Source organism: Chaetodon auriga, chromosome 16 (assembly GCF_051107435.1).
Source record: "Chaetodon auriga isolate fChaAug3 chromosome 16, fChaAug3.hap1, whole genome shotgun sequence".
In the NCBI taxonomy this organism is placed as follows: Eukaryota; Metazoa; Chordata; class Actinopteri; order Chaetodontiformes; family Chaetodontidae; genus Chaetodon; species Chaetodon auriga.
The window spans coordinates 14301091-14316469 of NC_135089.1; the positions used below are offsets into that span (position 1 = coordinate 14301091).

Below are 15379 nucleotides of genomic sequence, written 5' to 3' on the forward strand. Positions count from 1 at the left end.
CAATCAGTGTACTGGACTGCTCTTTTCGCCAGCTGGGTGCAGGCCCAGACACTTTCCAAAGGCCACTTCCTTATAATTGCCGGAGACATTGCAAATCATTGATTAATTTGAGTGTAATGCTTTCCTCAGTGGTCTTTAACCTCATAGATGCTGTCCTCACTCAGACAGCAACAAGTGTGTACTGCATTATCACTGCAGATATATGTGCCATATGTAAGGACAACTCGGTAAGACTGGTGAGGAAGTGCAAAAGAGTATTGTAAAGTTGAGAACATTGAAGTTATATGCAGTATTTGAATATGCATATTAAGGAGAATATGTCTTGTTCATCAGACAAGATCAAAAAGAAAAGATGTCAAGGTGTCCTCACTTATTATTAGTTGCGTTTACCATTACCTAACCGTGATATGGATTTAATTTCCAGATACAGCACTTTTTGTGTGTGCGTTCTTGATGTATGGGTATATGGCTGCCTAAACTTCTCTGCAGACATAACTGCTTTTGTGCTGCAGACAGTCTTGTTTAAGAAAATATTGCATCCTCTCCACTTCATTCATACATTTGTAAGGTCTCCTTTGGAAGTGTAGGTGTCAGTGTTAAAGTACACTTTACCAAGTGTCCAACTTGTTTGTCTTTATGTGTTTTTCCAAATTTTTCATCCTCTCATCCCATCTCCCACTGTGATCAGCACTGTTACTCAAACATGCATTTTTCACGTCATTCCTTTTCTGCTTCAAATATTTTACCTTCAGTGAGGCATAAGCTTCTGTTGTTAAGCTTACAAACTATCCTTCTATACAAAAACAAAGAAACATTATTAGCATTTTGTCCCACTTTGTGGACTTTTGTTGGGGTCAGTGCATGACTGAAGAAAAATGCCTGCTATGTGCATATGTGGCATTGCGTTGGTTCAACGGAGGAACTACGTTACCCAAAAGCCTTTGCGACAAAAGCTTTTGTAGCTGACGACGTGGCTGAGGGACGTTTCAACCCCGTGTTTCAGCGGACCGGGGCGATTCAAACAAGGCAGACGGGCTTTGTTCACTGCTAGTTCACAGAGTCGTAGAATTTAGATGCTTGAACAATTCTCTTCAGAAGTTTGATATCATCACTGTTCAACAATGTCTGGGAAAATCAAGAACCGAAGTGCCGCCAATGCAGACTCGATTAGTGGCGGTGTGTCCTGCGATGAGCGCATCTTGCGAGATTGTCATCAACTGTACACGGAGCCCGACAGCGGTGAGTTGGCTGGCGTAAAATTTGCTGATTCAAACCCTCCTTGGAAGTCGCTCCAACATTCATCTATTTGGGAGCAAAGTTAAGATAGCAAACAATTCGCTGACCCGGAATCAGCGTTACCTAGCTAACTTAACGTTAGTTACGAAGTTTACGTAAAGTGGCTTTAGCCCTGATGCGGGGGGCTAACCGTTAGCCGGCTAATTGATAAGGATTTGTGATTTGGCCGGTATTGCGCTCGCCTGCATGAATGCTAGTTAAATTAACCACACACAGCTTCAGAAGGCTATGCTAAAATATTAATTAATGATGCGTCAGCTACAGAATTACGATGGTTTTGTAATGTAGCTCCCAATATATAGTTTTTATAGAGTTGGAGTTAGCTCACAAGATAGAGGTCTGGCAGGGGCGTCGCTAGGAATTCTGGGTTCCCATAAAATGCTACATCACTTTCTTAACAAGCCATCTATGCTTTCCTAAAATTAACAAAATACTCCCACTGAAATGTTCATGGCTCTTCTCCAGCTTCTTCTCACACAAGCAGTCTTGCTCTTGACTGTCTGACCAGAGTCCAACAGGTGTAGCCGCAGCACCATGATGGCCCCAGTTTGAAAGCCACATCCCTGATTTTCCTAAAACCAGCGCACCAGTGGTAATGTATTATTTAGATCTTGTTCTTTGTTTTGTCCAGGATTGATTTCAGTCGCTGAATCTGTTGGCGTGAAGTTGCTGCCGCCCAGGAAAAAGATCACTGTGTTGCTGATGGGCAACCACTCCGCTGGGAAAAGCTCCTTCATCAACTGGTAAATAGATTTTTTACAAAATGTCCCAGTGGACTTTGCAGAAAGCAAGACTGTCTAGCCACCATCAAACTTCTCAGCCATTAGAAAACAGAGTGATGCCTTATACGAAGAAATATTTCTCACCCTTTGGTGCATCACTAAATTGTTCATCAGTTCCCTTTATCCTATTTTATTTTTGCCAGGTATGTGGAGGAGCACATCCAGCGCACTGGAGTGGCTATCGAGACCCAAGGCTTCAGCTTTGTTACAAGTGGGCGCAAGAGAGAATCTCTCACAGTGAGTACAAAAACAATAAGTTGCCATTTATTGTAAAATAGGTGATTTGGTCCAGGAACAAATAACAAAGGTAATTTCAAATTGTTTTCATTAAGTCACAGTGTCAATTGCCAACTTTCCCTTTAAAGTCATTCCTCAGGATAATGACTTATTACTCTACTAGTCTTTTCAGTACTTCTGAAGATCCTTATACCTGTTTCACAAACCTTAAAACTGACTGATCTGGTTCTGATTTCCTTCAGGGAAATGCCACTCTCCATCTGTATCCACACTTCAAGCCTCTGCAAGAATTCAAAGGTGAGATTTCAGCTTGAATCACAATCCTTCCCTGTTCCATTCTAAAGAGTCACCACAATGACAGGCATTGTCTCCACCCAGGCTGCTGCCACACTGATCCATTCGCAAATTCCCAGCATTTCAACTGAGATTTGCTGCTTTGTTGTTTGTCTATTTGAAAATTTCTTCAACGTAGTTTGCAGCAACAACAGCAACAACACAGGTCGATCAGTGTCACACTTCTTGTCCTTTGAAAACACTGATACAACCATGAGCCCCACAATCAATGATCCTGTTGAAGATGAACAAGGATTTTTCAGATGCGCCACTCAAACAGGCATTCAGCTTGATATGCTGCAGTTTTGTGAAAGCCAAACAGAGGAACTTAAGTCATAGTGCGGCAGCCATGTGGCTTCATCATAATTACATCAATGTTCAAGTGATTGGTATCTAACATATCAGTATCGACATCTGCCGTCCCACCCGTTTTTCACCACAATTCTCTGATCTCCTTGAATTGATTTCCAGGTGTTTCAGAGTACTTGAGCACAGAGATCTGCACGTCGAGACAGAAACGCTTCAGCCTGGTGACATTTGTGGATTCGCCAGGGTTGGTGGATGGCGATATGAAGTACCCTTTTGATGTGGATGAAGTCATCCTGTGGCTGGGTGGGTTGCCACTAACTGACCTTGTCTGTTGTCACACTGTAGCTATCAAGGGTCCCTGAGGCTTCTGTGGCAGCTGCTGTTGTGACATTGAGTTATTTTGAATGGGATTGTTTAAAGCAGCTTCGGTGACATTTGTGGAAGCTTCAAAATGCTGTGTGCTGTTTAGAATGACCTTTTTTAAACTCATTTGGAGCTGAAGCTAAACTGAAAAAGAGCTGAAATAGAAATGGTCTGTGGCTTGTAAACAAAACTGAAACAGAATTATTTCATCCATTATTCATCCCTACTGTGCCGGGTAGAGGGAGTTTGGAGGCTATCCTGAAACATTATAGAAAGTAGAACTATTTTTAACAACAGGAACTGAATACTGATAACCTCCCTTCAGAGACATTTTGTTTCATTATCCAGGCTTTGCTTTCACATCTGCATTGCCATTTCTGACACATCGCTTCCTTTGCAAGTGAACTTCGATTGCCTCAAAGCAAAATGTTGACAGCTCAAGTTTTGTAATCATGATGCTAAAGTCTGTCTAAATAAGAAGCAAGTAAAAAAAAGAAAAGAGCTAGTGTTAGCATGCACTTTAGAATATATTATGCAATAGACATTTTGTAACAGAGGGGTCAGTCCAGTGTGGAAAATGATGGTCCTTCCCACTGTCACTCCCAGGTGATCTCTGTGACCTGATTCTGGTCTTCTTTGACCCCATGGGTCAGGCTCTGTGCAAGCGCACCCTCAACATCGTGGAGAGCCTGAATGAGAAACACGGGGATCGACTGCGTTTTTACCTGAGCAAGGCTGACGAGGCCGGGGGAGAGTCTGACAGACAGGTATGAACAGCAGCTCTTACGCCCAGACGGAATGCTAACCTGAAATGGAACATGTCCTCCTCATGTGAAAGTGTCTTTAGAGGTGCAGGTTTTCAAGTATTTATGCATACAGGACACAAGTAAATGGACATTCACTTCCATAAGATATAGTCCTTTGTGATAGCATCACTACATTGTCAAAGCAGGAAGTGACATCTTTCATCTTTGTCTTTTTCGTGACTGGTTGACTCAGAGAGTGATGATGCAGATTGTCCAGGAGCTCTGCAAGCGACCAGGTCTCAACAAGTGTGGTTTTGACATGCCCACCATCTACATTCCTAATCCAAATAAGGTGAGAGTCGCCCTTTCTTTGAGTTGTGGGTGTTGGTACACTTTTTAGGCTCGTACCTCTGCTCCCTTCTCCTGTTCTTTATAGATAATTGAATTTCTTCCTGTCCTCAGCCAAGTCGCTGTGTCAACCAGATTGAGGAGGTGTGTCGTACCATCGAGAAAACTATCAACCAGACAGTCCAGAATACACTGAACTCCCTGGAGAAGGACTGTGAGCTCATCAGCGAGGCCATCACTGATACGCTCGTTAACGACAGGTATCTGTCAGATGTTTTTTAAATTAGCATGCTTTGTTGTTGCAATAGTGAAAAATAAAGTATATGTTATTAATTATACAAAGAAAGTAATGTCACCTAGTTTCTGTACATAATACTCTACAGTGCAGGGTAATGTTACTTTGAAAAGTCAAAATACTCGTGTTCATTCTGACTGTCGGCACAGTCACGTGCAGATATTTCAGATAAGTGGGACGCACATGGCAGCATCACTCAGCGCTGCCTTCAGAGAATAACCTTGACCCTCTGCTCTCACAGGCAGACCAGTGTTGAGAACCGACGGGCGCGCTGCAAGAGCTGCCTCCTGACCCTGCTGGGCTTCAGCGTCCCCATGGCGCTGATGGCCTTACTGGTGCTGGGCGCTCTGTCCCAGGAGCTGCTGGACACGGTCCTGGGCCGCCCGGCCACAGAGACGCTCTCCCTCTACCTGGTGAGCGTTCAAGTGAACATCCGCTCGTGTGTTGTAATTGTTGCATCGTCTACTCATAATGCAGTCAAGTCTAATTTAGCTGCTCTTGTAATCCACAGACTCCCATAGTGAGAGCATTGGACACCCTCTCTGCAGAGCAGCAGTTGTATGGCTGTGGCGGCCTGGTCCTTCTCTCCTTCCTCCTGCTCATCATCGCACGCTTCTCCTTCAGGTATGACAGTGAGATCAGAGCACATTAACCAAATAATGCCAAATATTACTTACTCCCAGCTTGTCTGTTGTAAGGGCTTACTGCTTTTCTTTGTCTTAAGTTATAATAAGTCGCACAAGACAAGTAATTTGATGACATCACCTTATGCTGCAGGAAATCCTGACGGGCATTGAACTGTTTTCTGACATCTTATAGACCAAATGTTTTTGGTCAATTGCAAAAATAATTTGCAGGTGGATTTATATTTAAAACAATTGTTAGCTGCAGCCCTGCAGTACAGCTCTGTATATACACTACATCTGAATACAGAATCCTTCTATCGCTCCTTTTTCTGTATATTTTCCCCTCACCTGTGATATTTCACCGCTTTTTGTCCTCCACTCCTCGTCTTTACTGCAGCTGCGGTACTTTCATTTCCCCTTGTGGAATCAAGAACATAATCTATGTTAAGCGGCTGCATGTGATTTTGGGGCTCGTTTGCATTTTTTCCAGCTTCAGCTCTTATGTAAATAAGAAATCTTTAAGGTGTTTCCCTTGAATGCTCCACAGGACTCAGCCAACTCTGTCAGGCAAACAGAAAAGGCAACTGCAGGAGAAGCTGGAGTACGTTCAGGAAGTGGTCAAGACCAAAAAGGTAGTGTGCGTGTGTGTGAGAGAGAGAACATCTGACTTTGACATCATGCTGGCAATTAAAGGGAATGTTATTAGTATGTGTTGAACAGTCTTGTTCTTTCCTTTTAGAAAAAGCTGTATGAAGAATACCTTCGCCAGAGTGTCAGCGATCAGGACATGGACTTGTAAAGAAACACGTGGTGCACACAAACATTCAGCATTCCCACACCAACCCAATGAAATCAAAGCTTTGCCAGGTTTCACACCAGCCGCCGTGTCACCCTGACGGCTCGATGCTGTATCTTGTCGAGGTATGCGGATGTAAAGTTACAAGCACATCATACTCGAACAGGAACCCATCCACGTTCTGGTGCTTCGAATACTGTAAAGCCTGTTTACCTGTGAGATGACGTTACCTCCATTAAAAACTGCACTTAAGTCGGGTTTGATCTCATAGCAAAAGCGCTTTTGTTACTGATCACTTATTTGTTATGAGCATTAATTACACGCACTCTGTGCCTCCGCTCCACTCACAGGAATTCAGGCATGTACCACTATAAGATATTTAACACATAGCAAACTATTTATGATATTCATTTATCTGAGAAATTGTATTTTGGTGGACCGGGGTGTAGCACTGTTTTACATGAGTCACTTTGTATGAGTTAGTGTTTTTGAAGACTTTCACCAGCATTTTATACGGTACTTTGATTACACTTATCATGAAGTTACATTATATCATGAACGTCTGCGTGTTAGCTAATATGTAGAGTATTCAATTATCCGCACAACGGCTGAAGTAAATGAAGATTGTGAGCCAGCAGTCAAACATTTTATCACCGACCTGTTCAACCTTCTGTATTTTCCTGTAACATTGTCACCGTGTTTTTACAACTGACTTCAATAAAAAACTGTTCCTTAAAGGAGGTGATGAGGCTTTTTCTTGAGATGAAGGTCTGAGTTTGACCTTCTCTGGAACAAGAAATTTACACAAATTTCAATTGTGCATTTCTTCTTACTCCTAAATTCGTTGACTCTTGATGGAAATCAAGGCAGGAAGCTCCGCCTCTGTTTTGAATTCTCCAAATTACTTCCTTTTTTTGTCTTTATTTTATACATGAAATTTAAAGAATGCGACTCACATATGCCCACATTTCTTCTCCACTTGTATTCTCTGCTTCAGTTATGGTCTTCCACACCCTGTTTGACTGTAAATGGATCAGGTGGAGGAGTGATGCATGCGTTCCAACATATCAGATTTCTAGATGAAAATCGAAGAGAGGCATGTAAGAATATGAGGTCTAGAAAGTCAAATCAATACTATGAATAGATCCAGTTTTGGCCACAGCATTTAGATGGAATGATTCTGCTGTAATTACAGAAGCTAAAAAGAAAACTTGTGTGGCGTCACCATTTTAATAGGCTTCCAGTCATTTCAGGTCCTGTGTAGTTTTTATTAAAGACCAAACACAGGAAGCTGTAAACCTTGTATAGTCATGCCTTTGACAAGCAAAGGAAGCAGGTGCAAAGCTGCTGCTAATAAAGTACAGTCTCCTAGTTTCAAGGGTAACATCTGAGAATCCAGTATTGCTCTTTTACTCAGAGTTTACTCTGATTTTAGTTCAAGTAGTTGACTGCACGATAATAATTTGACATGACTGTCCATCATGCACACATATTAATAAAACCCTCTCTCTGTGAAAGACAGCAGAGGACTTCACATCACATCAGCATGCAGCATGAAAAGTGACCTTCATGCCACAGAGGGAGCATTATATTGCAAAATGAGAGGGCCAGTGCATTGCCGGAGCTCATTTTGCACTTGGCACTTGCAACTACAGCGCGGTGAGAGCACTTGTTGGAGGAGGGATTGGACAGTTCAGGGAGTGGAAAGCACATGGTGCCATGATGGCACAACCAGGTTTTTATGACCAGCAGGTACCTCTTCCTGCACACAGCTCCTCCAAGAAGGAAAAGCTGTGCACAGATGATTCAAGCCTGTTAAAAACCATGCATTGAGCACAACACCCTTCAACATAAAGAGTCCTCTACTGAATGACCTGCTCATCTGCAGGATCTTCAGCAAGGTGTGAGAGCACACTAGTACACACTGACCTTCTCACTTTCAGAGACAAAAACAATGTAACTGGTTGTTATTCAGTGCTGCCATCAGGTAAAAAATGATCAAATATGATATTATTGCAGGCTGTCATGCAGAATCAAAGGACCAGACAGTCAAGAATGTGGTTCAAAGTGTTGTTCAGTGACCTCCAGTGGCCACCACACAGTGGACATGGCTGCAAACTTAACGTCCAGGGTGTGGCAGTCACAAAAAGCCAGTCTGTGATTACTGCTCTTGGTATTTAACCACCTTAATAATGCCTCAAATGAAATTCAGGCCAAAACTCGAGCACAGAGGGAAGGGCATCTGTGAACAGGAAGCAGGTTGACGTGATTTCCGCAGGCTCAAACCGGGGAAAGTTGTTTCCTGAAGTTGACAGTGCGCTGATCATTTCCACACCAAAGCCCTGATGCTTTGAACAAAATGACTCCGACAGCTTTCTCGGACTGCTTGTAGACGTTTCGTCTCGTCGTCGATCTGTGAGGGCAGGATGAGCTCCACCAGCGATGACACAGGTAATAAAAAAGAGCGACGTTAAAGAGAAATCTGCCTCACATCTAAGGGGATTGGTTGTGAGTTGATACTGACATGTTTACAAGCTTAGTTTTAGTAAACAGGAACTTTTTGCTCGTCTTGACTGTCAGTGAAACCTGTTGATATCGAGCTCTGCAGCTCTGGTCGGGTAGCTGTCACTCGGCCTGTTAGCTTCGCTGACCCTCACATGAACGGCTGCTAGCTGCTAGCTAACACTTAAGCTAATTAACCAGGAGACCTCCATAGACCACCGAGGAGGGGCCACACAAAGTGAGTCTAAATCCGGTTCAGCAGGAACACCTCTGTGTCACTTCTGCTATTATTCAAACCACCGATATGACTCTTGTACCAAGTCATATGTTTTAACAATTTCACCGTTAACTAACGTTAGCTGCTGCTTCTTGAGACAAGTTGTTGTAGCTAGCTTCTGTAGCAGAGGAGCTAATTTCAGTCCTTTGGCATGAAAATGCAACAAGTGTCGCTGTGAAGTTGTCCAAGATGAAGTGTACCCTCATGCTGTGTTTGGGGTTCAGGATCTTGTCACCTTGTTTTTTTTTCCTGATTTTTTTCCCCCAGCTAACCGTGTATTTAAAAGATTTTGAAAGACAACTTTATCAACCCACTGTGTGCACACCTAACAGGGATGACACAAACGTGCGCTGTATCCTTACAAAGCTGAACAATGAGAGGATTTCAGGGTTGCATCCTGCACTCAGCATATAGATCACTGACATCAGATCTTATCTTACAGTAAGGTATTTACATGTCTTATCTGATAGCAATTATAATAATAAACTTAATTTGTTTTACATCTTTCATACAGGAATTGCAAGACAGAGTGGACATAGACACATAAAAAATGAATGTAAAAAAAGACAATGCATAAAACCACACAATAAAACATTAAAATCTTGGTAAAAATAGAGAAGAATAAGGATAAAAATCTGAAGAAGTCTATGAGGATGAGGCTCTAAGCGAACTCTTCGTCTGGTGTCTCTACCTCTGTGCTTTCTGTGGTTCTCAGACACAGCAGAATATTTTCTTTCTATACAGATACTGATTCACCACAGGTCTTTATGACACTGAAGGAGGCATTTCACAGCCGCCTCAGAACGTCTCATGGATGGAAAAATATAGGTTAGAATAGATTACATAATATGCACAAGATCAGGTAAAATACAACATTTTAAAAGAAATGAAGAAAATATTCAGCGAGCTGCTTCCCTCATATCTGTATGAGGGAATAATAAACAAGGGATTTAGCGATGTAGCTTTGTCCTAGTCCATTAGGGGATTTGCATACAAGGAGGATGACCTTAAAATCAATTCTGAATGTTACAAGAAGAGCAGCTAAAACTGACCAAAGTGCTCTCTGCTCTTGGTTCTGGTTAACAGCCGAGCTGCAGAGTTTTGAATGAGCTGTAAATAGTGCGTTACAGTAATCGAGTTGGCTTGAAATAAAGGCAGTCAGCTTTTCAGCGTAGTTCAGAAATGGGCGTACTTTAGCGGTTTCTAAGAGGAAAAATGAAGTTTTAGTCACCCTGTTGATGTGAGACTTGAATCTTAGATCTGAGTCTAGGACGACACTAGGACTTGTAACCTCAGATTGAATCCAGGGAGTTAATTTCCCCAGATTATTAAACACCATACTGACTAGTAGGTTTCCCTCATTTAACTTCAGCATGGCACGGCTAAATCTTTGGCAAGTTGTACTCTGTATGTGGTCATACCATCAAGACTATCATTATTGCAGAAATACCATGAAATATTGTGATATTGTTTCAGGGCCATATGACTCACCCCTAGATTTCACCCAGACTGATGCAAACATACTCAAAACAACATGAAGAAGGCAAAACTCAGCAAGCTGTTTATCATTTTCAGACACGAGTCTGCGGGCCCAGCTGGCCGAGTGCCGAGCTCAGGTCGAGCACTGGCAGGGTGTGGCGACGATCTGTGAGCTGAGCAAACAGGAGGAACTGGCAGAGCTGCAGAAACAATGTGATGAAGAGATCCAGTCTCTGCAGGAGGCTCTTAGAGGTCTGTGTGTGTATGTGTGTGTTAGCACTGTGTCCTTGTGTGTGCAGGATGTAATTTCACTCAGTAAGACAGTATTTCATGTTTGGTCTTTTTTGAGGAGAAAGAAATCGGAGCCTAAACAATTTGACAACTTTGACTGTGTGTCACATGTAATGTTTTCCATCATAGATTCAAACACTCTATATTCAGTAAAGTCCCCAAGGACATGCAAATAGCTGCCAGTGAGAGTCAGAGATTAACATCTCACTGTTGAACAAACACAAAAGAAACTCCCTGCACTTCATATACAAACAGTACAAGCATACACTGAATATAATCACACAAGTTCATACAGGGAAAGATCCTTGTGCATGTGTCACAGTTTGAAGAAAAGAAGGGTTTTAAGGCTGCTGTGACGAGAGGTCTGGCAGGATATGCAGCTATAAGCAACTTAGAAAGCTTTTATTTTCATTCAACAGCTTCAATGCCTGTTGAAAGGACCTGAGAGACCTTGTCTTTTATCTTTCAATCCAGCCAGATATGTGGTGAGATGCTGGGCCTTCGAGAGCTCTGAGGAAAAAGTAGAATCGGCAATTCAACTGTCAGTACTGACTGGATACCATAGCATGTTTGATATTTTTCATCTGTGAATGTATTGAGTATGAAATTATTGCCCTCTAACCTTGCTTGCAGTAGATGCATGCCCAAGTGATATCAAACTGTGATGGGAAACCTCTCCATTTGCTGTGTTTTTATGATGAAACACTGTTTGATGAGCGATGAACACATGTAATTTGCAGCTACTCTTCTTAAAAGTATTGTGCTTATACACTGCTTCTTTTGTAACCTCAGCCATTGAGGCAAAGCGTTCTTTGGACTGGTTAAATGGTTTCATCATTATTTCATCCTCCTGTTGTGTTTACAGAGACAGCAGCGCAGTATGAGGCCAGGATAGCTGTTCTCCAGTCACAGCCGGTGGAGTGGAGGAGGGCCAGTGGACAGAACATGGTCAGTCTTTAATTTTGTGTCGTCATTTCAAAACCTGTTCGGGGCTTCATCCCAGCATTTGTTCTCATCTCCCTATTAGATCAGTGGAAGGAAAGCCAGGATGGATGCAGAAGTCAGCAGTAATGAGTCCCCATCACAGACCAGCAACAGCCAGCCAGAGGCTGAGGGCACGGCGTCGACACACAACCAACCAGCGGAGCTCGAGGCGGCGGCGGAGGGAGAAGGGGTGCCACTTACAGCAGAAGGGTATTTTTCACTGCGGCACTGCGACTCGGCCTCCTTGTCGTCCTTCTCTTTAGACACGCCCTCGCTGCCCAGAAAACTCCACTCTCAGGAAGACACCGACTCTCTGGTCTCCACAGGAACTTTGGTGCCTGAAGCCATCTACCTGCCACCGGCTGGACACCGGCTGGTCACGCACGGCGACTGGGATGCGCTCAATGCTCAGGTGTGTATTTGAAATGAAAGTTTTTCAGTCTGACCAAAAGCTTCCCCATAGACTAATGACTTTGTGATGTAATGAGGGTGTGATGTGTTGGGCAGGTGTCAGAGCTGCGAGGGGAGGTGAGCCGGCTGGAGGCTGAGAAGGAGGAGCTGGAGAGGGAACTGGCTACACAGACCAACCACACACACAAGCAGGTGAGCAGTACTGAATGTGAGTGTACATCTGTGTGTGTAGAGTGGATAGATGTGTGCAAACTTACACACGTGTGTGTGCATGGGTGTGTGTTCAGGTATCAATGCTCCAGTCTCAGGTCCAGACTTCAGAGGCCCTCCTCCAGGATTTGCAGAAATCTTTCAGCCAATCACAGAATGCAGTCCAGAGTCGGCTGGTGAGTGATAATGATGTCGATTATACAGAGCCTTAGCCTAGCTAAGCTAACCAGCTGCTGGCTCCAGCTACATATTTCCTGTACAGATATGAGTGGTATCAATCTTTTCATCTAACTTTGCAAGAAAGAGAAGAAGCATATCTCCCAAAATGTTGAATTTTTACATTTTCTTATGGTTAGTTTTACTTCAGCTGTATTAATTAAAAGATGCCATGAACAGAAATGAAGTGGCAGCTCTTCAATTGTGTTTTTGCCATAAATCTGTAACCCAAGTGCATGATGAGTCACTCAGCCTTCACACAGTGATTAAATCAACAGTGGTAATTCGATTCTCAGGGCAAGTCTCTATAAGTACCCATCGAGTATTTGTGGGCTGGCATTCAATATATTAACACATTATTCAGTGGAGTGGGTGTTCAAATTGGCCTTCGTGTGTCCAGGCCGAATTATCCTTCTCCCAGAGGAAGATGTGCAGTGAGCTGTCCAGACTGAAAGGAGAAGAGGTTGAGGATGAGGGACCAGAGTCCAGCTCATCACTCCCAGCAACGCTGCAGGTACAGTTACTCATCTGTTATTTCCTTTACCTTAAGATGTTTTTGTCACCTTTCATGTGTGAATGAAGGTTGGATTTTGTTTTCGTGGCTCTGGAAGCATTTTGATCATCTGCTGGTCATCAAAAATGTTAAAGGCAGTTATTTTATGTGCCTCCAGCTTGTCGTGTTAGTGTGTGCTGACTGTTGAAATCGAACCTGCAGGGGGCGCACTGTGAGGAGCGGCTCCGCATTGAGATTGTCAACCTGAGGGAGCAGCTGGACAACCGGACAGAGGAGAACGGTCTGTGGATTCTGTTACTTCAGACAGGTTTTCAGCACTGACCGTCTTGACACTGACACTGTTCTCCCTTTATCTCCTCCTGCCTGCTTCCACTCGCAACTGCTGTCGTCAGAGGTTTTAGAAGGTGAGTGAACGATTAATGTTTTAGTGATCATCTGCTAAGTCAATCTTGTGAATGGTGAAGGATTACATTTCATTCATTGCATCCCCTTTTGTGTGTACGGTGTCATCATAAGCAACACAACTGATGGCCAAAACTAAGAGAACATGTAACAAACTGCAATTTCGGTTCACTAATCTCCAGACTTTAAGCAGCCTTGTTTGTGATCGTGTGTGCAGTGCAGCTGTCCAGTCTGAAGATGGAGACGGAGAGGATCCAGGTTCAGAAGGACCAGCTGCAGGCCGAACTGCTGGCCTGCCGCACTGAACTGGAAGCCCTGCGGGTGGCGCTGTCTCATGTGCAGAGCACCAACAAGACCCTCAGCAATGATAAGGTGAATCCTGCTTTCAGCAATAAATGTGGTGTTGTTACTGTTGATGCTTGTTCACTTAACTGCTGTTATTTGTGCTGGTGATGAATCCTGTCTGCAGTGGGCTGCTCTCAGAGATGCTAATCCTGATTTTTAATTTTATTGAAAATAAAAAAGTTACTTTCTCACCGGATGGAGTTGCTCCGTTGCATCCTTGAACAGACACAAGGGTTACAGTCTCACCTTAAGATGACTATGACAACTCAGCAACTCCATCCGCTCAGGAAGGCCAAGAGATGTGTTTGAAAGCTTTGGAAACAAGTAAGATGGACCTTGTGTTGGTGCTGGTTTTCTTTTAATTTAATTCGACTGTTTTCTCTGTGGCTGTCAGGCGGCCCTGCACCAACAGTGCTTGGAGCTGCGTAGCCAAGTGATCAGTCTGCGCTCCCAGGTGGACACCAGCCAGACTGTACAGAGGGACTTTGTTCAGCTCTCCCAGTCGCTGCAGGTAAGAAGATCCGGACAGTTAGCTTTAGTGCAGGAGTGATGGTTAGAAATCCTGAATGAATGAAAGTGGTCAAACGTTTTTGTTGCACTTGCAGAAACAGTTCAAAATGTTTGAGGTGCCCCGCTTGGATTTTTACTTTCCTGACCCGCCTCTCCCCCTTCAGGTGAAGCTGGAGTTAATCCGGCAGGCTGAAAGTCTTGAACAAGTGAAGGAAATCCTGGAAGAAGGAGTCAGTGAAGCTAGTTCCCCGCCTGCAGACGCCTCGTGAGTCATCGCGTCGTTTTGGAACCAAAGAGCACAGACCAAGAGAAGACATCCCCAGAGGGACCAATAAGGACCAACTAACCATCGCCACATTGAATACTGTCGAGACCACTGGGATTATCACAGCTGGTGCTATGGCTTGGTGTCAGTGACTGAAACTGCTACTTAGTGACCAAAGTGATTTTTGATGAACTCTTTGGGGCACTGTACATTATTTTCTTACACCCACTAACACATTTATTCCCGTACTAATACATCGGTAAATGCATTCTGTCGATAAAACTGACACGACTCCAGTAACACTCAACATCCGACACTTTTTGCACTGTATGAACTACACAATCATTTTCCTATGCAGGCTTTTTCCGTGAAGAAGGACCTCTCAAAGCAATGGATCACACTGCAGTGATCAAGTGATGCAAAGTAGAAACCCAACTAAAATAACTGCATTTCAGATGGGATATTTTATTATATGCATTAATTTGTTGTCTTTTTATTTTAGCACTGTTAACTCATCTGGTTCTTACTACAGTCATTCTAGCTTTTAGACTTAAAGCAAATTTGTGAATGTGGATGAGGAAAGAAGCAAGAAGTAAAAGTCAATGAAGAAATGTGAATGTGTGACATCTTGTCCGTTTGTGTTGTGTCAGTACATGTTGAGAAGTAAAGATGGGCTCAACCATGGGCTGAGAACTCTTAATATGTTGAACGGTCAGGGGAAATTTAGAAGATACATTTGTTACACTATGTAATTTGATAAAATAGGATTTCATGTACTTAATCATTTGATAATCTCCATTAAACCTATTTGGAAATACATGCAGCAAATAGAACTTGAAATA

General features: G+C 43.2%; 2 protein-coding genes across 2 annotated transcripts; both read left to right on the top strand.

Annotated features, from left to right (window-relative positions):
• Positions 1–978: 978 nt before the first annotated feature.
• On the top strand, positions 979–6865 carry LOC143333553 (uncharacterized). The gene is made up of 12 exons (XM_076751627.1): positions 979–1239; positions 1928–2039; positions 2222–2315; positions 2558–2612; positions 3120–3260; positions 3927–4087; positions 4320–4418; positions 4529–4674; positions 4951–5122; positions 5221–5333; positions 5883–5967; positions 6075–6865. The coding sequence occupies exons 1-12, from the start codon at positions 1122–1124 to the stop codon at positions 6132–6134; spliced, it is 1356 nt and encodes a 451-aa protein (XP_076607742.1). The 5' UTR covers positions 979–1121; the 3' UTR covers positions 6135–6865.
• Positions 6866–8495: 1630 nt separating this feature from the next.
• rabep2 (rabaptin, RAB GTPase binding effector protein 2) lies at positions 8496–15354 on the top strand. Its single transcript, XM_076752499.1, has 12 exons — positions 8496–8582; positions 10486–10641; positions 11546–11628; positions 11708–12076; positions 12172–12267; positions 12363–12461; positions 12902–13015; positions 13217–13295; positions 13408–13419; positions 13635–13789; positions 14157–14273; positions 14437–15354. The coding sequence occupies exons 1-12, from the start codon at positions 8558–8560 to the stop codon at positions 14539–14541; spliced, it is 1410 nt and encodes a 469-aa protein (XP_076608614.1). The 5' UTR covers positions 8496–8557; the 3' UTR covers positions 14542–15354.
• The last annotated feature ends 25 nt before the right edge of the window (positions 15355–15379 follow it).